Source organism: Phocoena phocoena, chromosome 11, assembly GCF_963924675.1.
Source record: "Phocoena phocoena chromosome 11, mPhoPho1.1, whole genome shotgun sequence".
Taxonomy (NCBI): Eukaryota; Metazoa; Chordata; class Mammalia; order Artiodactyla; family Phocoenidae; genus Phocoena; species Phocoena phocoena.
The window spans coordinates 44,787,595-44,812,480 of record NC_089229.1 but is presented as its reverse complement, the minus strand read 5'-3'; the positions used below and the strand labels follow the sequence as shown (position 1 = coordinate 44,812,480).

Sequence of the window (24,886 nt, the reverse complement as noted above, 5' to 3'; positions counted from 1 at the left end):
CTTGTTTTGCCAGTTGAATTTTTATTCAAATTATCATGTTGTTGTATTTTTAACACATCATCAAATATTATGAAAATATGTGCCAGGTGTCAGGCCGGAGCCTCTTAGATGGGAGAGCCAAGTTCAAAACATTGGTCCAACAGAAACCTGCCAGCCCCGTGTAATATCAAACGGCAAAATATCTCCCAGAGATCTCCATCTCAACGCTAAAACCCACCTCCACTCAACGACCAGCAAGCTACAGTGCTGGACATCCCATGCCAAACAACTAGCAAGACAGGAACACAACCCCACCCATTAGCAGACAGGCTGCCTAAAATCATAACTTCACAGACACCCCAAAACACACCACCGGACGCAGCCCTGCCCACCAGAAAGACAAGATCCAGCCTCATCCACCAGAACACAGTCACCAGTCCCCTCCACCAGGAAGCCTACACAACCCATTGAATCAACCCTACCCACTGAGGACAGACACCAAAAACAACAGGAACTACGAACTTGCAGCCTACAAAAAGGAGACCCCAAATGAAGTAAGTTAAGCAAAATGAGAAGACAAAGAAATATACAGCAGATGAAGGAGCAAGGTAAAAACCCACCAGACCAAACAAATGAAGAGAGGATAGGCAGTCTACATGAAAAAGAATTCAGAGTAATGATAGGAAAGATGATCCAAAATCTTGGAAATACAATGGAGAAAATACAAGAAATATTTAACAAGGACCTAGAAGAACTAAAGAGCAAACAAACAGTGATGAACAGCACAATAAATGAAATTAAAAATTCTCTAGAAGGAATAAATAGCAGAATAACTGAGGCAGAAGAATGGATAAGTGACCTGGAGTTAAAATAGTGGAAATAACTACTGCAGAGCAGAATAAAGAAAAAAGAATGAAAAGAAATGAGGACAGTCTCAGAGAGCTCTGGGACAACATTAAACACAACAACATTCGAATTATAGAGGTCCCAGAAGACGAAGAGAAAAAGAAGGGGTCTGAGAAAATATTTGAAGAGATTATAGTTGAAAACTTCCCTAAAACAGGAAAGGAAATAGTTAATCAAGTCCAGGAAGTACAGAGAGTCCCATACAGGATAAATCCAAGGAGAAATACGCCAAGACGCATATTAATCAAACTACCAAAAATTAAATACAAAGAAAAAATATTAAAAGCAGCAAGGGAAAAACAACAAATAACATACAAGGGAATCCCCATAAGGTTAACAGCTGATTTCTCAGCAGAAACTCTGCAAGCCAGAAGGGAGTGGCAGGTCATGTTTAAGATGATGAAAGGGAAAAGCCTACAAACCAAGATTACTCTACTCAGCAAGGATCTCATTCAGATTCGATGGAGAAATTAAAACCTTTACAGACAAGCAGAATCTAAGAGAATTCAGCACCACCAAACCAGCTTTACAATAAATGCTAAAGGAACTTCTCTAGGCAGGAAACACAAGAGAAGGAAAAGACCTACAAAAACAAACACAAAACAACTGATAAATGGTTATAGGAACATACATATTGATAATTACCTTAAATGTAAATGGATTAAATGCTCCATCTGAAAGACATAAACTGGCTGAATGGATGCAAAAACAAGACCAACATATATGCTGTCTACAAGAGACCCACTTCAGACCTAGGGACACATACAGACTGACAGTGAGGGGATGGAAAAAGATATTCCATGCAAATGGAAATCAAAAGAAAGCTGGAGCAGCAATTCACATATCAGACAAAATAGACTTTAAAGTAAAAACTATTACAAGAGATAAAGAAGAACACTACATAATGATCAAGTGATCAATCCAAGAAGCAGATATAACAATTGTAAATATTTATGCACCCAACATAAGAGCACCTCAATACATAATGCAAATGCTAACAGCCATAATAAAGGAAATTGACAGTAACACAATAATAGTAGGGGACTTTATCACGACACTTTTACCAATGGACAGATCATCCAAAATGAAAATAAATAAGGAAACACAAGCTTTAAATGACACATTAAACAAGATGGACTTAGTTGATATTTATAGGACATTCCATCCAAAAACAACAGAATACACTTTCTTCTCAAGTGCTCATAGAACATTCTCCAGGATAGATCATATCCTAGGTCACAAATCAAGCTGTGGTAAATTTAAGAAAATTGAAATCATATCAAGTATCTTTTTGACCACAACTCTATGAGATTAGATATCAATTATAGGAAAAATCTGTAAAAAATACAAACATATGGAGACTAAACAATACACTACTAAATAACCAAGAGATCACTGAAGAAAAAAGAGGAAATAAAAAAATAACTAGAAACAAATGACATTGAAAACACGATGACCCAAAACCTATCATATGCAGCGAAAGCAGTTCTAAGAGGGAAGTTTATAGCAATAAAATCCTACTTCAAGAAACATCTCAAATAAACAACCCAACCTTACACCTAAAGCAATTAGAGAAAGAAGAACAAAAAATGCCCAAGTTAGCAGAAGGAAAGAAATCATAAAATCAAAGCAGAAATAAATGAAAAAGAAATAAAGGAAACAGTAGCAAAGATCAATAAAACTAAAAGCTGGTTCTTTGGGTAGATAAACAAAATTGATAAACCATTAGCCAGACTCATCAAGAAAAAAAGGGATAAGACACAAATCAATAGAATTGAAAATGAAAAAGGAGAAGTAACAACTGACACTGCAGAAATACAAAGTATCAAGAGGGATTACTACAGACAACTCTATGCCAATAAAATGGACAACCTGGAAGAAAAGGACAAATTCTTAGAAATACACAACCTTCTTAGACTGAACCAGGAAGAAATAGAAAATATAAACAGACCAATCACAAGCTCTGACATTGAAACTGTGATTAAAAATCTTCAAACAGACAAAAGTCCAGGACCAGATAGCTTCACAGGCGAATTCTATCAAACATTTAGAGAAGAGATAACACCTATCCTTCTCAAACGCTTCCAAAATATAGCCAAGGGAGGAACCCTCCCAAACTCATTCTACGAGGCCACCATCACCCTGATATCAGAACCAAACAAAGATGTCACAAAAAAAGAAAACTACAGACCAATATCACTGATGAGCATAGACGCAAAAATCCTCAACAAAATACTAGCAAACAGAATCCAACAGCACATTAAAAGGGTCATACACCATGAGCAAGTGCGGTTTATCCCAGCAATGCAAGGATTCTTCAATGTATGCAAATCAGTCAACGTGATACACCATATTAACAAATTGAAGGAGAAAAACCATATGATCATCTCAATAGATGCAGAAAAAGCTTTTGACAAAATTCAACACCAATTTATGATAAAAACCCTCCAGAAAGTAGGCATAGAAGGAACTTTCCTCAACATAATAAAGGCTATATATGACAAACCCACAGCCAACATCGTTCTCAATGATGAAAACCTGAAACCATTTCCACTAAGATCAGGAACAAGACAAGGTTGCCACTCTCACCACTATTACTCAACATGGCTTTGGAAGTTTTAGCCACAGCAGTCAGAGACAAAGAAGAAATAAAAGGAATCCAAATCGAAAAGAAGTAAAGCTGTCACTGTTTGCAGATGACGTGATACTATACATAGAGAATCCTAAAGATGCTACCAGAAAACTACTAGAGCTAATCAATGAATTTGGTAAAGTAGCAGGATACAAAATTAATGCACAGAAATCTCTTGCATTCCCATACAGTAATGATGAAAAATCTGAAAGAGAAATTAAGGAAACATCCGATTTACCCTTGCAAGAAAAAGAATAAAATACCTAGGAATAAACCTACCTAAGGAGACAAAAGACCTGTATGCAGAAAACTATAAGACACTGATGAAAGAAATTAAAGATGAGACAAACAGATGGAGAGATATACCATGTTCTTGGATTGGAAGGGTCAACATTGTGAAAATGAGTATACTACCCAAGGCAATTTACAGATTCAATGCAATCTCTATCAAACTGCCAATGGCATTTTTCACAGAACTAGAACAAAAAATTTCACAATTTTTATGGAAACACAGAAGACCCCAAATACCCAAAGCAATCTTGAGAAATAAAAATGGAGCTAGAGGAATCAGGCTTCCAGACTTCAGACTACACTAAAATGCTACAGCAATCAAGACCGTATGGTACTGGCACAAAAACAGAAATATAGATCAATGGAACAGGACAGAAAGCCCAGAGATAAACCCATGCACGTATGGTCACTTTATCTTTGATAAAGGAGGCAAGAATATACAATGGCGAAAAGACAGCCTCTTCAATAAGTGGTGCTGGGAAAACTGGACAGCTACATGTAAAAAATGAAATTAGAACACTCCCTAACACCATACACAAAAATAAACTCAAAATGGATTAAAGACCTAAATGTAAGGCCAGACACTATAAAACTCTTAGAGGAAAACATAGGCAGAACACTCTATGACATAAGTCACAGCAAGGTCTTTTTTGACCCTCCTCCTATAGAAATGGAAAAAAAAAATAAACAAATGGGACCTAATGAAACTTGAAAGCTTTTGCACAGCAAAGGAAACCATAAACAAGATGAAAAGACAACCCTCAGAATGGGAGAATATATTTGCAAATGAAGCAACTGACAAAGGATTAATCTCCAAAATATACAAGCAGCTCATGCATCTCAATATCAGAAAAACAAACAACCCAATCCAAAAATGGGCAGAAGACCTAAATAGACATTTCTCCAAAGAAGATACGCAGACTGACAACAAACACATGAAAAGATGCCCAACATCACGAATCATTAGAGAAATGTAAATCTAAACTGCGATGAAGTGTCACCTCACACCAGTCAGAATGGCCGTCATCAAAAAATCTACAAAGAACAAATGCTGGAGAGGGTGTGGGGAAAAGGGAACCCTCTTGCACTGTTGGTGGGAATGTAAATTGATACAGCCACTATGGAGAACAGTATGGAGGTTCCTTAAAAAACTAAAAATAGAAGAATCATATGACCCAGCAATCCCACTACTGGGCATATACCATGAGAAAACCATAATTCAAAAAAAGTCATGTACCACAATGTTCATTGCAGCACTATTTACAATAGCCAGTATATGGAAGCAACCTAAGTGTCCGTCAACAGAGCGATGGATAAAGAAGATGTGGCACATATATATACAATGGAATATTACTCAGCCATAAAAAGAAACGAAATTGAGTTATTTGTAGTGAGGTGGATGGACCTAGTGTCTGTCATACATAGTGATGTAAGTCAGAATGAGAAAAAAAAATACCATATGCTAACACATATATATGGAATCTAAAGAAAAAGTGTTTCTGAAGAATTTAGGGGCAGGACAGGAATAAATAAGCAGATGTAGAGAATGCACTTGAGGACACCAGGAGGGGGAAGGGTAAGCTGGGACGAGTGAGAGAGTGGCATGGACACATATACACTACCAAATGCAAAGTAGATAGCTAATGGGAAGCAGCCGCATAGCACAGAGAGATCAGCTCAGTGCTTTGTGACCACCTAGAGGGGTGGGATAGGGAGGGTGGGAGGGAGACGCAAGAGGGAGGGGATATGGGGATATATGTGTACGTATAGCTGATTTACTTTGTTATACAGCAGAAACTAACACACCTTTGTAAAGCAAATATAGTCCAGTAAAGATGTTAAAAAAATGTTAGGATAGATAAGACTTAAAATAAAAGGTTAATTGATGCTGCAAATTCAAAGTAAACATTAAAAATGGCATAATGGTATGACGCTTTCCTTAAATATTAGCTCATATGAAAGTTGCAAGCCTAAAAGAGAGCATTTTTTTTAGTCCCCTCTTTACAGATGAGAAAATTAAGGCTTGAGAAATAACTTGCTGAAAGTGTCTTAGGAGCTTGATTTTCTTTTCTAAGTTTATTTACAACACACACACACACACACACACACACACACAAGATTTTAATACTTTGCTAGGTTACTTTGCAGATCTGTCAGTTTTGACACTTTGCCACTGGGTACACAGGAATGTTTCTCCATAATCTCTACAGAGCATTATCTAATTTTATTCTCACAAGAGTCCAGTGAGAAAACTAGTATGTGTTATTATACCTGAATTTGTTTCACACTGTTACCCTTGTCACCCTGGTTCACTTTTTTATGTGTTTTAAATTCTGATTGTTCTGCAACCAACCAACACTGAGTAGAAAGATCTGATATCCTTTCTCTTTTTATTCCAAAAGGAAGGATAAAATATAAAGATATAAAATACTATAAAATGACAACTACTTTTTGCCTTGATATAATCTAAGTCTTGTGCCATTTTGGATATATTCTAAATATAAATCTTAATTGTTATTACAAACACTTGAAATATAACTTCCATACTTTTTATTATGGTACTCATCACATACTGTACCTCATTAGGCTGTTGAAAAAGATCTCTTTAAAATTCATTGCTTGCCGTTAGTTAATTTGAAGAACATTTTAGAGATATAATTAAGTAGAAAGAAAAAGGTATTTAAAAATCTATTAGAAAACTTTTCAGGGAATCATTTCTCCAAAGGTTTCATTTATAACAAAGGTGTAAAAATATTCATGAACAGTAATAACCTTCAGGTTTTAGTTATTAATTTAATAATAGAATACTAAACAACAATAGATGGCCTGCCTTTCTTTTTCTTCTCAGACTAGACGGTATAGGGATTGTTGTCCTATTTTAGTTGATCTCTATTCTACCTATACATTGTTGAATTCAAAAGTTCAAAAAACTAGAACCAAGTGCATCACATGAAGTTAAGTTATGCCATCTATCTAAAATGTCAGGAGGAAGTTACTTTATAAAACAGATTTAATGTCATAGAAATCGATGCCCATTTCAAAATTGTAGAAAGTTTAATCATGTGTTCATATATTAAACCCAAACCTTTAATATTGTAATTTCTTTAAATAATAATAACTTCTTAGATGAAAATGATTAAACTTGTTCTTAACCTATGTGAATTCAATAACAATTTAAATATGTTTTGCTATAAAAATCTTATTCCTGAAGACAGTGTTAGGGTTGCTCAAGAGAAACAATATCCTCAATATTTCAATCAATTTTTCTTCAGTGAATTCAGACATGATTAAGTAAAATCTCTCTTTATGAGGACTTGTTTTTTAAATGCCATTTTTTAGATTATTGTTTTTTATTTTTACATCTATAAAATTGGGTGACATTCTAAAGCTTCACAGAAATTGTGTGGATAAAATACATTAAATTTTTAAAAAACCTGCAGATATAAAGTATCAGAAACTTGGGAAGCTATAAATATTTTAGAGCAATATCTGACAGATTTATTTTCCTAAGTACCACAGATTAAGCTGGGTAAAATTTCAAATTAAGAGAACTATCCCCTTCTGCCATTGAATCATAGAATTAGAAGGGGCCTTAAATGCCATTACTTGGCCTTTAGGTTATAAGTTCTACTGAGGACAAAAGACGATCAGTGGCGTAAGTTCAAACATTTATATATAGGAAAATTTTACAAGAAGTTTTCGTGTACTCCTTTTATAATTCTTGTTTCCCAAGTTATTTCCCCCCTTTTTCAAATTAATATAAGAATTTGAAAATGTATACAGTATCATATACAATAAAAACGTTATACCATCTTGTATCAACAGAGTATGCGTGGTAAAAAGGGCACGGAAGTCAGGATACCTGAGATGCACTATCTCAGACAATTCAGTTAACCTGTCTGAGCCTCATTTCTTTATCTGTTCTAACACATACTGTTAATAAAGGTGTCAAGAAGTTGAAGTGCTCTTTGAAACATTAAAGATTAGATGTTTATGTTTAGTATACATTTATGTTTAAGTATTTTTTACTGTATTTCTGAAAGTTGATAATATGTAACATGTGTTGGTTACATTAGCCCACCCCATTCTAGACGTGAACAATTAATGATCTTTAATTGTTTTTGTCATTAATTTTTGTGGTATAACCTCTTCTTGTATGGCTTTTACTTAAGAGAAAGTACTCTGTAAATTCAGCGCTTAAGAAAAGTAAAAATAAAATTTGTTTTGTTGTCTGATGTGTAAAAATTTGGATAATAGAGTGAGAATTAGAGAGGTTGTGCCTCTTACTCAGAACTGACATGAATGGTTTCCATGATGCATTGTGTGGTTTTGAGTCACTGTGGAAATTAGATAGACCTGTGTGTGTGTCTGTGTAAAATATGAATTTTAAGTAAACTTCATACATTATGCAACTTCTATGAAGCATGAGTCCTGAGGGCAGCAGCAACAAAATAATTAGAATTGTAAACTATGGTTCTGGGAAGTCAATAAAGGCTGCCATTAAAAGTGAATGAGTTCTCTATCTGTATCATATTTGAAGGGGTTAAATATGTAAGTTATAAGATTACTTTTACTGGCTTCCTTTAATTGAATTAACCAGCGAATATAATCAAGTTACCATTTTCCAAAGTGATTCCAATAAGCAGAATTTATTATCTTTGTTCTAATTATATGTAGAAATATTAGAGTCTTAAATAAATGAGGTTCCTTTTTCCAACATTACTGATGATGCTGGAAAGTCTGTTATTTATTAGCACATCCCAAGAAAGCACAAGGAAAAGGGTAAGAAATAACAGTGACTTTCAAATAAATGAGCCCTATTATTTTAATCACTTTCTTGCTGAATAAAATAAGTAGAATGTGCACCTGAAGCCTTTTCCACAGATACATATACAATGTAACTGGAAGCCACATGAATACAGTAGTAGATTTCTTGGTTACATTTATCTTGAGAAAGAAAATTATATATACATAGCAGGGTTTTATCAAGAGTAATAATGAGTAAGCTACTAAAGGTTTTCTAGCAAATTCTAGCTATAGTGATTGACTAAAGAGTAGATTTCAATTAGGTATTTAGGATGGTGTCCTCTTTTAATTATTGGTACTGTGATATCTGGTATTAAGAAAACATACTTCACTGTATTTTAACCCTTAAAATTGCAAATCTCTCTTACCCCCTAAAATGCTGTTTTCAGAACACCACAGAATAACTTCTTTGGACAAAGGAAGCTGGTTACTGGGGAACATCAATCAAACTGGCTATTTTAGAGTCAACTATGATTTAAGGAATTGGAGATTATTAATTGATCAATTAATCAGGAAACATGAGGTAAACTGGATTTACTCATCAAAGATCTGTTTTGACATATGAACATCTGCCATTTTAATCCTAAGTGATTCCATTTTTTTTTTTGGTTGACCTCATAGGTTCTCTCTGTCAGTAACCGAGCAGGTTTGATCGACGATGCCTTCAGCCTAGCCAGGTATGTTTTCCTGTGGCTCTCCACAATAAAACGAATGCCCTTAAGACTTCCTCTATTAAGCTAAATAGTGTATATGTATTGAATAAGAAATCTTTTAAGAATAATCTCTGTCTCACACCCTTTGTGTTTGGATATGAATTATAATCAGTGTCCCAGATTCTTGGTCAATAGTAGCCGTGGGGTATTTCTGAGTCAGGAGATGCTTGATCAGTTTTTGCCACAAGTTCAATTTAACACTCAAGATTAATACTCTTTTTACAATTTCATTAATGAACTCTACAAAATGACCATTGTGCCATATTTAATTTTTGATGTAAAGTACCTTGAAGCATCGGCATTTTTTTTTCATGACATATACTAGTATATCTTTTTTTTAATGTATTTTTGAATGTGATTCATTATGAAAATCTTGTGCTGCAAGACAGAAATAAATATTCTACTGGGTAAAGTTGTTCTGGACAAAATATATATCAATCTTGTAGCAGAAGTTATAGTGCTAGTTATAGTAATATTTGTGTTATTTTCATAGTTAGATTTATAATGTTAAAAATCAGTTATTCTTTTGAATAGTCATTAAATAGCTATTCCTTTAAAGTAATGTTGATTGTAAACCCAAGCTATTTTACTCAATTTTGAGGCTAAATAGTAAAATAACTCAGTCCTTTTAATATTTTTTATTGTTCACATCAGTGTAGTTTTAATTTTAATAATCTGATATTATGGGACAAAAATTTAGAAATGATAGAGGTGGAGAAAAGCCTGACAAGATAGTCATATGTGGAGATAAAGATTAAGTAAGATATGAAGACTCTGAAGAAAGCATTAGATATAACATGAAGATTATTTTGACATAGAAGTTTAGAGAGTTCAGAAAGCCAGTAAGAGAGTGTACTTAATGTAACATTGCCCTAAGAGAGAAGCAAGCAAAAGAGAGCTATGTTAAGAGTTCCACAAGGAAAGGTTAGGGAACTAGAAGAGAACTAATATTACCAGTTAATTAAACACATAAATTTCCAGGCACTGTTCTGTTTTACATATAGTAATTTGTATAATTTTCACAACAACCTTATGAGATAAGCAGATCTGTATTATTATTATTATTCCCATTATATAGATGAGGAGACAGGGTCAGAGAAGTCAAGTAACTTACCTAAAGTCATATAGCTAGTAATTGACAGGGCCAGGGCTTCATATATATGCAGTAATAGAAGAGCTAGGTAATATAGGAAGATTGAGGGGATTTGAAGTGGTAGTTCATATGAATCCTTGCGTGTTTGAAATGATGGTGAGAAAGCAAACAAGTAGTGATATCCTAAAGAGAGAGGGCAGATGGAAATTGAAAGGATCTTTGACTCATCTGCATTAAATGATAGAAGCTATTTTTTAATGAAATATTTTAATTTTAGTAGATGATTTTTTTTCCAAAATTAAATTCCTTGTTGTCTAATACAGAACATTGCTTTCAATAACAATTTTGGAAGCCTTAAACATTTGAAGTAAACAATTTCATTATCATTTATACAAATTTACCAGGGGAATGTGCAAATCTCCTTGAATATATATTGAAATTTGTTCTATTGATCATGAGATAATTTTCCTATTAGCATGGAAGTAAATAAACACAAAATTAGATTTATTCTGCATTTACTTGGGAACACCCTGCAGTCACTTGGAGTTAAGGGTTATTCACATTTCAGTGCATTCTAGTAAATGTTTCAAAGTTTTGCTACCGACCTGAGTCAGTCTTCTTTCAGTTTCCTGAACACACCATGCTCCTTTTGGCTTCTTTATAGATAACAAACAGAAGAGTAGCAAATATTTATCAATATGTATGTTCCAGGTACTGTACTGAGGCTTTTATGAATGATTTTGTTCAGTCTTCTCAGTAAACCCATGGAGTGGGTGTGGTTACTGCAGCCATGTTATAGCTGAGTCGTGGAGGTTGAGAGGGGTTAAGTCTCTTAGCTAAGGGTGCACAGGTTTTAAGTGAGGGGTGGAGGGGTGACAGTCAACTGCAGATAGTAGCACAGCAGCGCTTATGACCTCAGGTCAGGGTGACTGCCCATTATATGAAATTCCTTTCCACTCCCCTTGTCTGTTGGGAATATTGCTATTCACTTAAAAATAAAATTTCACTTGCACAACCTTACCTGAAACCTATCTGTCCTTCCCAGAAAGAATAAGGTGACATCCTGTGGATCTGTACTTTAGCAGTTGTCACCTTGTAGTTCAACTACTTTTCTGGGTCCCTGTGATTTTTGGGTGATCTTGAGGGCAGGGCTTTGTCTCATCCTTGTATTACTACTACCTAACTTAATCTTTGGTACAGGATTATACCAATATATATTTGTTGAATGAATTGCTAATTAACTATTAATTATTCAAACTATAAACTTTCAGGCCCACTATCTTTTTGTGCAATTAAGTACACATATTCTAGGTATTTTTTATTGTTTTTTTTTAAATATATAAAAACCACATGAATGCATTCTAGTTGTAGTGATTAAAACAAGAGAGAACAATGTGAAAAATTTCTTTTACTCCTTCCATGACATCCTATAGCTCTTACCCTCCCTCTTCACAGATAAAATTAATATTTGGTGTATATAAATCCAGCCTTTTTTTTTTTTTTTTTTCTGGTACGCGGGCCTCTCACTGTTGTGGCCTCTCCCGTTGCGGAGCACAGGCTCCGGACGCGCAGGCTCAGCGGCCATGGCTCACGGGCCCAGCCGCTCCGCGGCACGTGGGATCCTCCCGGACCAGGGCACGAACCCACACCCCCTGCATCGGCAGGCAGACTCTCAACCACTGCGCCACCAGGGAAGCCCAAATCCAGCCACTTTTAAACATTTCCATACAGTTTACTTTTTTTTTACGTGAACAGAAATACACTCTGTTTTCTACTCATTTATAAAAATAAATCTGAGGAGCTTTATTCCAGTGTTGCTAAATTTTCATTATTATAATCAAGACTGCACTGAGTGTGCTTGAACAGTCTTTTGTCGCACATATACGTATTTTTATAGGATTGATTCCTGAAAGAGGAATTTTTGGTTTAAAGAGTATAAGATTTTTGATAAATATTACAAATTGTATTCCAAAGGGTTTCCCAGTAGAGCCCTCCATCAACCACATACGAGAGGGCCCAGTGCCCCCAAACCCTTCATGATAAGAGTATATACATCTTTTACATTTTTGACGGTATGGCAGCAAAAATAATTTTTTTGAAGCTGTTACAGAACTAGTTGAATTAACTTGTGCATCTTTTCATATACATCTGCCATGTGTATTTTGTCTTCTTCTGTGAATTGTTACCTGGTTAAAGGAAAAACAAAAGCCTAATAGAAGATGGGTGAGGTATTTTTCCTACCCTTTTCCTATATATTTTGGATTTTTTTGGATTTTACTCCTTTTTGTAGAAAACAATTTTACAGTATTTTCTCTCAACACTGTCATTTTTTTTTTATACTTTGTGGTGTATTTCATCATCTCAAAGGCTTTTAATTTATGTGTTACATCACTCCTTTTGTAGCTTTCTGTTTCTTTGGTTCTGACTTCCATAGAAGACCTTCTCTATATGAACATTTTGAAAATATATCATTTTTTATTTGAAAGCTATTTTGTTTTTGCATCTATCTCCTCACCCTTCCTTCTCTAATTAGTTTTTATGTATAGAATGGAAGAGTGGTCTAATTTTCTTTAACATTAATATATTTATAACCAATTATTTAATCCTATTTGTTTAAAGGACTTTCTTATTCATAGATTTGAAATGATATCTTTATCTTAATGAAAATGCTTATATTTTAGGGAATTGATTCAATTCTGTTTAACTGGTCTCTGTTGTTTTTGGCACTAGTACCATGTTGCTCTGATTAGCTTTATAGTATGTTGTGGTTGACAACATTTTCTCTTGTTCTTGTTCAAAATCTTACGTGTTTTCTCTTAAGTATAGACTTTTAAATCAGTTTGACAAAGCCCATTAAAAATCCTGCTGCAGTTTTGACTGAATATGCATTGATTGGATTTATAAGTTAATTTTTAAAGAATTAACATATTTTCAAATGTGAGCTTTCCAATATCAAAACATCTTGTTTCTCCCCATTTTTTTAGGTCCCTAAGTCAAGCTCTATAGCTTTATTTACATTGGTTCTAGAAATGTCATATTATTTCCTCATTTTTTATGGTATACGCTTCTATAGGAAATGGCACTGCTTCTGCACTTAGATGCTCTAATTTTCATTACTTGTGTGTAAGGAATTAGTCAATTGCCTCGCAAATATCATTGTGTTATGACTTGAACTTTGAAATTAGTGACTAAATGCCTAGATATTTTTTGTTGGGTGTTCATGTTTGTTGTTGGTTTTTGTTTTGATGAAGCATTGCTAGATTGAGAGATATAAAAATGAACAAGATGCATTTCTTGTTTTCAATGAATTCATGGTCTAGCAGGGACAGTACACTGTAGACAATTAACTATATTCAGTATGTCAATACGATGAATAAAATATTATGCAAATGTTGTAATATAAAGAATTAATGTGGTCTAGAAAGATTATGGAGGACATCATATAGGAAATACCATCAGAAAAATGAAAGTTTGCCATGGAAATCTACTAAAGTTTTAAAAGTAATAAAATGAGAGCAGGAAAAAGTGTAAACTAGAGGATGGATTTAGGGCAAGAGAACTGGTACCACAGTGATGCTCATGCAACAAATTGATTAAAACGTAGATTTGAGAAGGAGTGGAATTGGCAGCTAGATAACGTGAGAACTCTTACTGAAGTTATTTATTAGCTTAATATGTAGTAGAAACTGGAAATTTGGAAGATGCGCTTTAGGAAGTATAATATCCACTGGATTTGGATATTTAAAGTCATTAACATGCTCTGAGTATGATTTTAATAAGCTATAAAAGTGTGTAGAACTGGATTGTGGACCTATGTGGTATTTTGTTTGAACATAGTCAAAATACGTGAAAACTGTTTGGAACATTTGTTCATATGTAAGAGTTCCAGAGATAAATCATCATCATCATCACCATCATCATCACCACCTTTGCCCTGGGCAGTTACTGCATTGATTTATTTATTTAGTCACCAGTTTCCTGGAAAATTCAATTATGTATTGTAGAACACATGCCAGATTATTGCATTATTAATGTCATAACATATATTTTTAGCTTGCATAGCATATTTAAAAATTTCTGTTATAGGCTATTCCATTAAGGACCCAATCACCTAAAAAAGCCTAACTAGGACAGAATCTTACAACTTAGTTTGCAAATTTTGTTAAGAAATAAGATAGCAGTTATATCTTCTAAAGTATTAGTCTTTTATTAACAATAAGCACAAGAACCTGTACCTGGAGATTATGAATGTCACACTTAGAAGTGCTCTAAGTACTGGTGAGCTGTCATCAGTAGTAGTTAATACATTTTTGAAGACGGTATAAGTTAAAAAATTAATAAATACATTTTTACCGACTTGTTTCTGAGTTTATAAATCTGCGATATGTTAGGAGAACTGGAAGTTCAGTATGTGAGCCAGTGAAAATATAATGGCTCATGAAGAAGCAGACTATGAGAATACCTCAAACCTACCCTCATGCATTGTTTTTGTTTCTGGGCCTTAGTTTCAGGACTGATAGCAGCATTGTTAAAACTGCCTTAACAATGTTTGCAAACTGATTGGTACTAATCTGCTCCTTGCGAGACTTCCTCTATCATAGTTTTTATTACAAGTTCTGTGTCTTCTGGATGGCTCTCCTGTACCTTGTTTAAAGTTTCCCCTGCCAAACATGTGTTCGTTACTTCTTTGCTCATCGCAGAAAATAGGAGCATTATGTACCTAAAAAGCAACTTCATCTTGAACTGGGCTAGAGGAAGAGTAGCTTTTCCTGTGTTGATGGCTGGATGTTTAAATTGTAATGTGTTGACCTTTTGTAGGGGACATTGAGAAGGAATGACTTAGAAACGTTTTATGAGAAATACCTTGGCAGACTGGACATTTTGTCCTGATTGCCCCACTCGGTTATGGAGATAACAGGACTGCCTCACTTCACCTGAACATGGCTATGCAAAACCTGATTAAGAATCCTGGATTCCTCTGACATTGTCTACTGCTTTATAAATTCTGATTTCAAAAAGGATATTTAGTTTCAGAATTCTTTCCTCAATTCCTGCCTTTTTCTTTTTTGAAAGTGCTATATAATCTCAGTATAAACGTTTTTCTTCCTTAGCTGTGTTTTATAATGGAATCATGAGAGTTATTAATAATAGAATACCGGGAATACTGATTAAAATGGATTTTATATTGTACTCACTGGGCAGGGAGAGAAGGATGATTCTTCAGCTGTTTATATTAGAATCATTTGGGAGAAGTAACCATGTGTAGATTATGTTCTTATTTATCTTTTGTTAAGCCACTAGAATGTGTGTGCAAAAGGATTACAATTAAATACTTATGAAATCCTGAAAGTGATAAAATTGTTTATTGCAAAACAAGATTTATTGTTAGCTATATGCTTCCAATCTTCTGCCATTGACCAAAGGCTATTGAAAATTAGCTTGTAGTTATGCTTTTGGACTTTCTGGCCAGGGCAGATCTTTCCATGCTCTGAATAGTGACACATAATGAGTTCGTGCAGGAGATTTGTGGCCATCCCTAAGAGATCACAGTATTTCTCACATCTCTGAGGCTGGGGATTTAATTACTTGTCTTTATCAGCTAACATTCCTCTTGAGATATACAAAAAAGTCACCTTGAAGCCCTCTCATTTCATACCTTTCTGCATGCAATTACTTAAAAATTCATATCCAAAAGGCCTCCAATTGGTCTTAGTTTACGCAACACTTTGTCACAGTAAATGTTAAAAATAGTTTGAAAGCATTTTCAGGACATTTACTATAATGAGCTGGGAGTCTTCAGCTTTCTTTCTATGATTACCCAGTAAAAGGCTAGAGTAGATTCCCGAATTTTCAAGCCACACTGTTCCTAGAGGGGTAGCCGGTTTGCTCAGGGTTAAAGAGTGAGGTAACATGTTCCTTTGAGCTATCTTTAGAAACCTTTTGAGGGTGGAGTCACAGATGTTGTCCTTGAGATAAGGATTTAGGGGGAGCTATCATACATTCCAGGTACTTCTGAGAAGTTCAAACCTCCTGGGGCATAAGGGCAGGCCTGTGGCTCTTGAAGATGACAAACTTTCTTAGAGACATTTCAGTTGTACTGCATTAAATCAAAAGCAAATTTGTAATCTTCCAGTGCAAAATTTGTGTTTCAGCTCTGTAGGTGAAAATGTTTTAATATTAATGTCTAATGTCTGAGAGTGCTGAGTAGAAAGTAGAAGAGAGATATTTCGACATCCTTCTTTAGGTTTGATCCATTTTCATAACAGCCTGCACTCTTGAGTTACAAAAGTGTAATGTTTGTAGCTTACATGGATTTGCGTAAGCCATTCTTTTTTAAGAATAAATAGTCTAAATTTCCAAATGCAAGTACAGATTTGTTTAAATATGTGTATATATGCTCTTTAGTGTCTCACAAATTTAAAAAATTAGAATTCACATTGTAGTTAGTACTGTCTGGTCACATTTGACACAAAGTTACGATTCTTTTGATTTTATAATTGCTTTGAAACCTGAGCCTGAGGTTTCATAAGAATTTCTCTAGGATTTCTCTAAGCTTCCCAATAATTTGAAATACCTGTTCACACATAATTTAAATTATTTAGGTAAAGCTTCCTCCAAAATGGTCATTTATACCATCAACTTCACTTGAATAGATATTTGTAATATGTGCTTTTAGCACAGAGACCTAAATATTCCTCTGATGTTAGATTCTTGGACTGTGATAGTATCACCTTAGTGTTTTTCCTTCCATGAATTTGAGTTATCTCCTCTCCTGCTTGCTGGGAGTCTTTTGCATATTCAGGTGCAGTGCTTTGAGTATGAGCTGAGAGACCACCTGCATCAGGACCACCGCACCTGAGACGTTTTATTAAAAATTGCATATTCCCACCACTACCTAGGATCTGCATTCTATGAAGCACCTCTTGTGGTTCTGACACCCACGGCAATATGAAAATCACTGCTTTTGAGGCCCAGAAGGTATTTATGGCATCGGTTTAGACAGGCAGGTGCTCCTGTGGGGCTAAAAGGCCTTAGAGCAGCATCCTGAATAGCAGTGAGGGTGGCTTTCTTTGGATCCTAGTGTCATGAGCTGATCATTCAACAATCAGGACATCAGGGATTCAGTTTTAACTATTCAAAAACACTTTTCTATTCTTGTTATTAAATATGTTACCATTTCGGATATGCCGTCTGATAGCTGTGAACAAAACTCAAAATCTGGGTGTCTTAGAAATTTTCCCAAGCATGGAAATCTCCTGGAGGCTTCTCATATAATTAGGAGACACCTTTATGTTTATTTTATTTATTTATTTTTTAATTGGAGTAAAATTGCTTTACAATGTTGTGTTAGTTCCTGCTGTACAATGAAGTGAGTCAGCTATATGTATACCTATATCCCCTCCCTCTTGGAACTCCCTCCCACCCCCCATCCCCCCCATCTAGGTCGTCACAGAGCACCAAGCTGAGCTCCCAAATGAGCATACTAACACAGATCAACCATACACATGCATATTGAATTCTGAGGTGTTCAGTAGTTTTCCAGGGTGAACAACATGGCAGAATTTTCTTGCAAGTTAATCTGGTGTCTAAACCTGGAGTAATTTGTAAATCTATTGACAGTGCAAGTAGGCAGGAACAGTAGAGCTACCTGGAGCAAGTGTTAAGTGTGAGAAGAAGGCATCTTTAGCTTTTGTAGTTATTCTGTGGTAGTCTTTGAGGGACTCAGGAACTTAGAAAGATGAAGAAAAGGAAAGGAAAGGAAAGGAAATAGGTTCTTTCAGCAAGAAATAATTGATAAGAAAGAAGAAAACAAGAGTTTTGTGGTAGACTTAGTCTGTGGAGAAAAGTAAATGAATCCTCTGGCATTTAGTCTGTTCATGTAAAAGCCTAATTTTCAAAGAAATCTCAAAAAACCTCTTTTCATTTTTATTATGATAAATTAAATTATAGAGAAAATTTTTAAATGAGGAATATATGAATATAGGTATTCATGCAGGCTTTATGCTAGAGTAATTACTTTAAGGTGTCTTGTAATGATATTTTCTCACTTTGGAACAGAGATTCTTAGGGGCCTTTCTGATCGCAAGCTTTCTTAACAAACATACTAATCAGCCAGTTATAAGAACTGCTCGCATTTTTCTCCTAGAACTCATAAAATCTATTTTGGGCTTCAATAACTTATTTACCTGAGGTAGCAATGCTATCCTGATAAGGAAACTAGAATAAAGGTAAGGGAAAATAAGTGTTTTATGTTAGTTTCTACTTGCTATGAAAATATAGAAGATTTCATTTTTATACTTGAAGAGACAATGATTTGGGAAAGAGCGGAAAGGAAAGGAAACTTAGTTCCAACATTTTGTGCAATGAAGGTGAGCAGTTAATTCAGAATAGCACACACTTTTGCTTATATGGCAAATCTTAAAGCCTTGGGAGATTATTTTAAATACACGAGGTTCTCCCTTAATTGCATGCAATTTCAACTAGCCTGTGTGGAATGTTTCAAATGCCCTTATGTGAAATGGAGTACTAGTGAAGAGGCCTTCACTATTTTGGATGTGAGAAAACATCAGATTAGGAAAACTGGACTTCTTGCAACTGTGCCAAAGCCTATTTAATGTTATTTAAAGATATGGGTACAGGCCGACTCAGAAGCTAAGAAGTAGCACGTGGCCCTGCGGAATCAGACCACATTTGAATCGCAGATCGACTTCCTCCTTCCTCAAGTGGAATGGCCTGGAGTACAGTGGATTTGAGCTTCAGAAGGGAGGGAGGCAGGGGTTTCCGGTTGCTCAGCTGCTTCAGCTAATTAGGGTGAGGATTAAACAGAAGTTCAGTATCGGCTCTCCAGGTCATCAGGTGGTAGTGCTAACCAGAGGGGAAAAAAGAGAGTTTTCATAAGAAAGAAAATGTTACTCTAGCAGTCCATATGCGACAAATTCAAGTAAGTCCAATAGGCTCTGAAGAGAATGATGATTGAGTATCAGAGAGTTTTATGTGTATGCTGACTTAAACACACTCTAAATTCGTGGAGGGTTCTTGGGAATGCTGTCAGAAATGCCAAAATAGAAAGGACTCCGGGTGAAAATTACTTGGCTTTGCATTCCCAGTGTGCAAATGCACTGGAAGTTAATTGTATAAGCTGAGGGCAGATCACGGGCTTTATCTAGGCCGTATCGAGGGAAATGTTACTTCCCCTGTTTCAACTGATAGACTAAAATTATTCTAGAAATATAGTTAATATGCAGAGCAATTAAGCCCCTTGCCTCCTAGCTTACCACACTTTTTAATTTCCATCTTTGTAGAGTTTCTCAGGTTTCCTATTTACATTTCTAAAATGTTACTGCAGTCTGTTGAATTTTGACATTGATAGACTATCAGCTATTTCATAGAGTGTGAAGAGTTGAGAAATCCATATGAAACTTTGTGTTTCAATAAATGCAAAAGTAATACATAGGGTATTTCAATAAATTATATATATAGTGTGAACGTTAATGAGTTTGTTGACAGGTAGGTAGATGATGCATACATGGATTGAAAGGTAGGTGGATAACAAAGACAGAGCCATAATACTTATTTCATGCTGTGAGGAAATCATGATATTTGGCCTTGGAAAGATTATTTTGTCATGTTTGCTTTTCATATGGGAAAAGTCATACAGAATTTTATTTTTTATTATATTTATTTATTTATTTATTTTCTGTGTTTTTTCGGCTGTGTCGGGTCTTGGCTGTGGCGTGTGGGGTCTTCGTTGAGGTGTACGTGATCTTTCGATGCGGCACAGGCTCTTTGTTGTGGTGCACAGGTTTCCCTCTAGTTGTGGTATGTGGATTTTTTCTCTCTCCAGTTGTGGTGCGCAGGCTCCAGGGTGCGTGGGCTCTGTAGTTTGCGACACGTGGGCTCTCTTGTTGAGGCGCACAAACTCAGTAGTTGTTCCACGCAGGCTTAGTTGCCCCACGGCATGTGGGATCTTAGTTCACCGACCAGGGATCGAACCCGCGCCCCCTGCATTGGAAGGCATGTTCTTTACCACTGGACCACCAGGGAAGTCCCCAGAATTTTAAAAGTCAAGAATCATAGCTGATGTTTAGTTAAATTAAATTCAATTGATTTTCTTAGCGAAAGGAAGATATTGAGATAAAATATGAACATGAATTAAATACTAAATAATTGTCATATATAACAATAGAAAGTTCCAAGTGTTGGTGAAGACATTTTCAAATATTTATTTACTTCAAAGATATGCCAAATTCAGAGTAAGGTAGAAACATATGTTCTTTATTTGTTAGTCTGTACTTTATCTTTATAGAATGTATAGAAACCAGTAGGAAAAACTTTCAATAGCTATTTACCTGGTTTGTATGTCATCATTCAATATCTATTTTTCATTCCAGATAAGTTAATCATTTTCTAAAGCATATATACATGACATTAAAATGAACTGTGTGTTCTCCTTATTCTCAGCAGATAAGTGATATGAGAACATCTTTCATAAACAGGCAAAATGAAAACGATGCAAAACATGAGAAGCAAGTACGTCAAAATAATTTTAGTGGGTTGACCTTTTTTATTTCAATTTCTGATGCTCATTAGTAAGAGTAATTCACAAATGGAAAGTTCTGTAATACAAAGTTAGTCAGCAATGTCTTCCAATTGTATCGTAACAGCTTTGCACATTTGAAGATACATGGGAGTTAAAAATGTACATAGATAGGGATGGAAATGGTGATCCCATGCAAGTTCATTAATTCAACAAATATTTAGTAAACACCTACTATGTACCAGGCAGTATTATAGACACTAGAGTAAATAGTAGTGAATAAAAGAGCCAAAGTCTCTGCTTCTATTACAGTGGATAGGATTACAGTTAGTTTATCAAGCAAGTAAAAATTTGTCAGGTGGTGATACTTTTCAGAGTAAATAAATAAAAAGCAAAAAGAATGGGAGAGTTTGGAGAAGGCTAACAGAGAAGGAGTTTATTTTAAATATCGTGGTCAGGGAAGCTCTTGTTTTTCAGCTGATATTTGAGTTATTTATGTTACAAAGGTAAATAAGGGAGCCATCTGGGAATAGAGCATTCCAGACAGAGGAACAGCACGTGCAAAGGCCCTGAGGTAGAATGTGTGTGGCATGTCCAAGGGAAAGCAAATAGACAGATGTGGCTCTAATGGAGTGAGTAAGGGGTTTAGCAAGATGAGATGATTTAGGGAGGGAGGTAACAGCGCTGACCATGTAAGATCTTATAGACTATTGTAAGAGTTGGGGGTTTTATTTAGAATGAGAGGGAAAGCCACTGGGAGGGTTTTGAACAAAAGAGTGATCTGCTCAGACATGTTCTTGTAGGATCACTCTGGCTGTTTTATTGAGAATATACTGTGAGGAAGCCAGAGTGGAAGCAGGGAAAGTAGTTAGGAGAGCAGTTAAGACAAACTCTATTTAGAAAGCTGTTGAGAACTATAATATGGCTATTTACCTGGTGAGGAACAAGAGATGCCCCGGGGCACCTTGGTAGCCTCCTGGATGGCAGAGGTTTGCGTGCCAGAGATACAGACCCTTACAGATGTTTTCCTGGAAAATAGTTACTCGTTAAGCAGTAATAGCTAGAAAAAACAGACATTTATATTTTTTAAACATTTGGGTTGCTTCCAGTTTTAGTTTATTATGAATAATGCTGCTATGAATATTTGCATAAACATCTTCATGTGATTATGTTTCCCTTTCTCTTAATAAATACCAAGGAGTGGACTTGCTCGGTTGTCTGGCAAGATTATTAGATACTACCCTATTGTTTTCCAAAGTGACTGGACCACTTTGCATTCCAACAAGCAATACATGACAGTTTCATTTGCTTTGCATTCTCACCAACACTTAGTATTGCCAGTCTTTTTAACATTAGCCATTATATTGTGTGTGGAATTTATCTTATTATTGATTTAGTTTGCACTTCTTTAGTGATCAAGGATGTTGAGAATCTTTTCATGCACTTACTTTTCATCTCTGTATCTTCTTTTGTGAAATATCTGTTCAAATCTTTTGTCCATTTAAAAAAATTGAGTTGTTTTATTATTTAGGTATAAGAATTCTGTATATTGACCTTATGTTCTGCAACCTTGACAAGTTTCATTATTATTTCTTATAGCTATTTAATAGTTTCCTTTAAAGGTTTTCTACAAGCATTGTAATGTCACCTGGAGATACCTATAGTTTTATTTCTTCCTTTTCAATCTTTATGCTTATGCATTTTATTTCCCTATCTTAATAATTTTGAAATGCTCTCTAATATTCTTTTTTATGGTTATATATACCGTAACTAACTTAAAATATTTATATTATTGGAAATTAAGAATGCTTTCAAACTTTCACTTATGAATAATTCTGACAAATATATTTGTGCATGCAGTTTTATTATTTATTTACTGTTTACTAAGATATAGTTTTGGAACTTCAATTTTTGAGTCCATGGTTAAAATCATTGAAACAGATTGTTAAGTTGCTCTTAAATATTGGCAAATTTCTCCCAAGAATAATATGAGAGTATTTCTAGCATGGCTAATTTTAAAAGTGATATTATTAATTTCAGTTTTTATATTATTCTATTCTCTAGACCAAAATAAGTTTAAGAAATAATTATTTTTAAAAAAATAATTGCTCTCTCTTCTCTAATTTTGTTTAGAAAATTATAGCGGTTAAGATCATTGACTGCAGAATTAAATATAGATATTAGTCCCAGCTGCAACAAAAAATGTAACCTTGAGCAAGTCACTGACTTTTAGCCTTAGTTTCCTCAATTACAAAATGTGGATAAAAGAGTATCCACATCAGAGTTTTAGTGTGAATATTAAGTGAGATCATGTAATTAAATAAAAGTTCTATGTAGCTCCAGTTCCAATAAGCGCTCAATCAATATTTTCTGTTATTATATGACATTCCATAACAGACTGGGATCTGTCATGACATTCAAGAGACATATGCTATTGAGTTGAGACTTTAGGGCTAGAAAAGTAGTTAATCCAGGATAGGTTTTTACGTTAGTTTTACCTCAATTTAAAACAAATTATTCAGGATATATTTTATTAGAAATGCATACCACTGTACTGAAGTATAAAATGTATACCCAAGTTTTAATCTGAATGTAGTTTGTTGAAGTTGTTGACTCAGTTTTCATCTTAATTTGTCTTTGTCTATAACATTCTCTTTCTTAGCTTTCTTTTGAGAAAAAATACTACTGTAATTTAGAATAATTCTTCCAATATGAAGCATGTAATTTTAAATATCATGGTTGAATGTTAATATTAAATTTAGTAGTTTTGATAATTAAGGAGATCAAAGAGGTGCAAATATATCTGGATAAATGCAGCTTCGTGATGACAGCAGCAAGGAATCTCTTAAAAACAACATTCACAACAAAATTAATTTTTTATCAAGTAGTAGTTGTTAGAAATATATGTGTTTCATTTGTTCACTAAGCAAATGTTTATGAGGAATCTGCTGTAAAAGTGCACTATATTAAACACAATGAACTACATATATTAAACATATGAAGTACAAAATTTAACAGCATATTCTCAAATGCCTTAGAATTTAGAGGGAGATTATAATCTCACAATTATCTAATGGAAAATTTTATCTAGTGTAATGCATTAAGGTCTAAAGGATTTAATGCTTATCTAATATAAATGTTAGGTGGTTTAAGGGCACAGTGTTTTTAAGGGAAGAGGGATCACTTTTGGATGGTATACTCACAATCTCCTAATGCTTCATGGAAGATGCGGCATTTGAGAATTTAGGGTGATCTTTGAAAAACATCTGGAAGGAGGAAACAAGTAACATCACACATGTAATATCGTGACACTTGTGTCCACCATTATATGGTAATAGATCTCAAACATGTTAGCAGTAGATGGTATTTCAGGATAATCTTCAGAGAGATCTCAAAATAAAGTGACTACAATAGATCCACGTAGAAGAGGAAGACAAACGTGAAGAAATCAAAATGGAAAAGTTAACGTGGTAGCATCTTTGTGAAATTTAAATTTAAAAAGTAATGTGAAATTTAAATTTAAAGAGTAATTTCTTGCCATTATGAAAATTTGCTCCCAATTTTGGATTGAGAGGCATGCTCAGATTTCAAATCTCTAGGTAGAAAAAGAATGTCCAAATTCTGGCTTCACCAAGTTACCGTTACCTGCGAATACAGAAAAGCCATTTAGAAATGTTCCCTTTGCCAACCAGTTTCACTTTTTATGTGATCCAGTTTTAAACCCTATTTATCTGATTACGTCACTAATGGGGTAGCACTATAGGAAAGTAAAAATCTGTCACTCTGGAGCATATAATGTGTCTCTAGTTATACACTGCTATGTGGGAACGTACTGATACGTGGAAATACGGATGTTTCTCTCCATCAGGCCTCATTGAACTTGAGATCGTTTCTTATCGTTGGATCCATGTTTAGAATATTACAGTGCA

General features: G+C 34.7%; 1 protein-coding gene across 1 annotated transcript in view; it reads left to right on the top strand.

Annotated features, from left to right (window-relative positions):
* Positions 1-24,886, top strand: part of TRHDE (thyrotropin releasing hormone degrading enzyme) — a 390,487-nt gene that overhangs the window by 306,836 nt on the left and 58,765 nt on the right. Inside the window, exons 11-12 of the mRNA XM_065887537.1 lie at positions 9,004-9,137; positions 9,236-9,291. Coding sequence (XP_065743609.1) covers positions 9,004-9,137; positions 9,236-9,291 — 190 coding nt within the window. The remainder of the gene's footprint in view (positions 1-9,003; positions 9,138-9,235; positions 9,292-24,886) is intronic.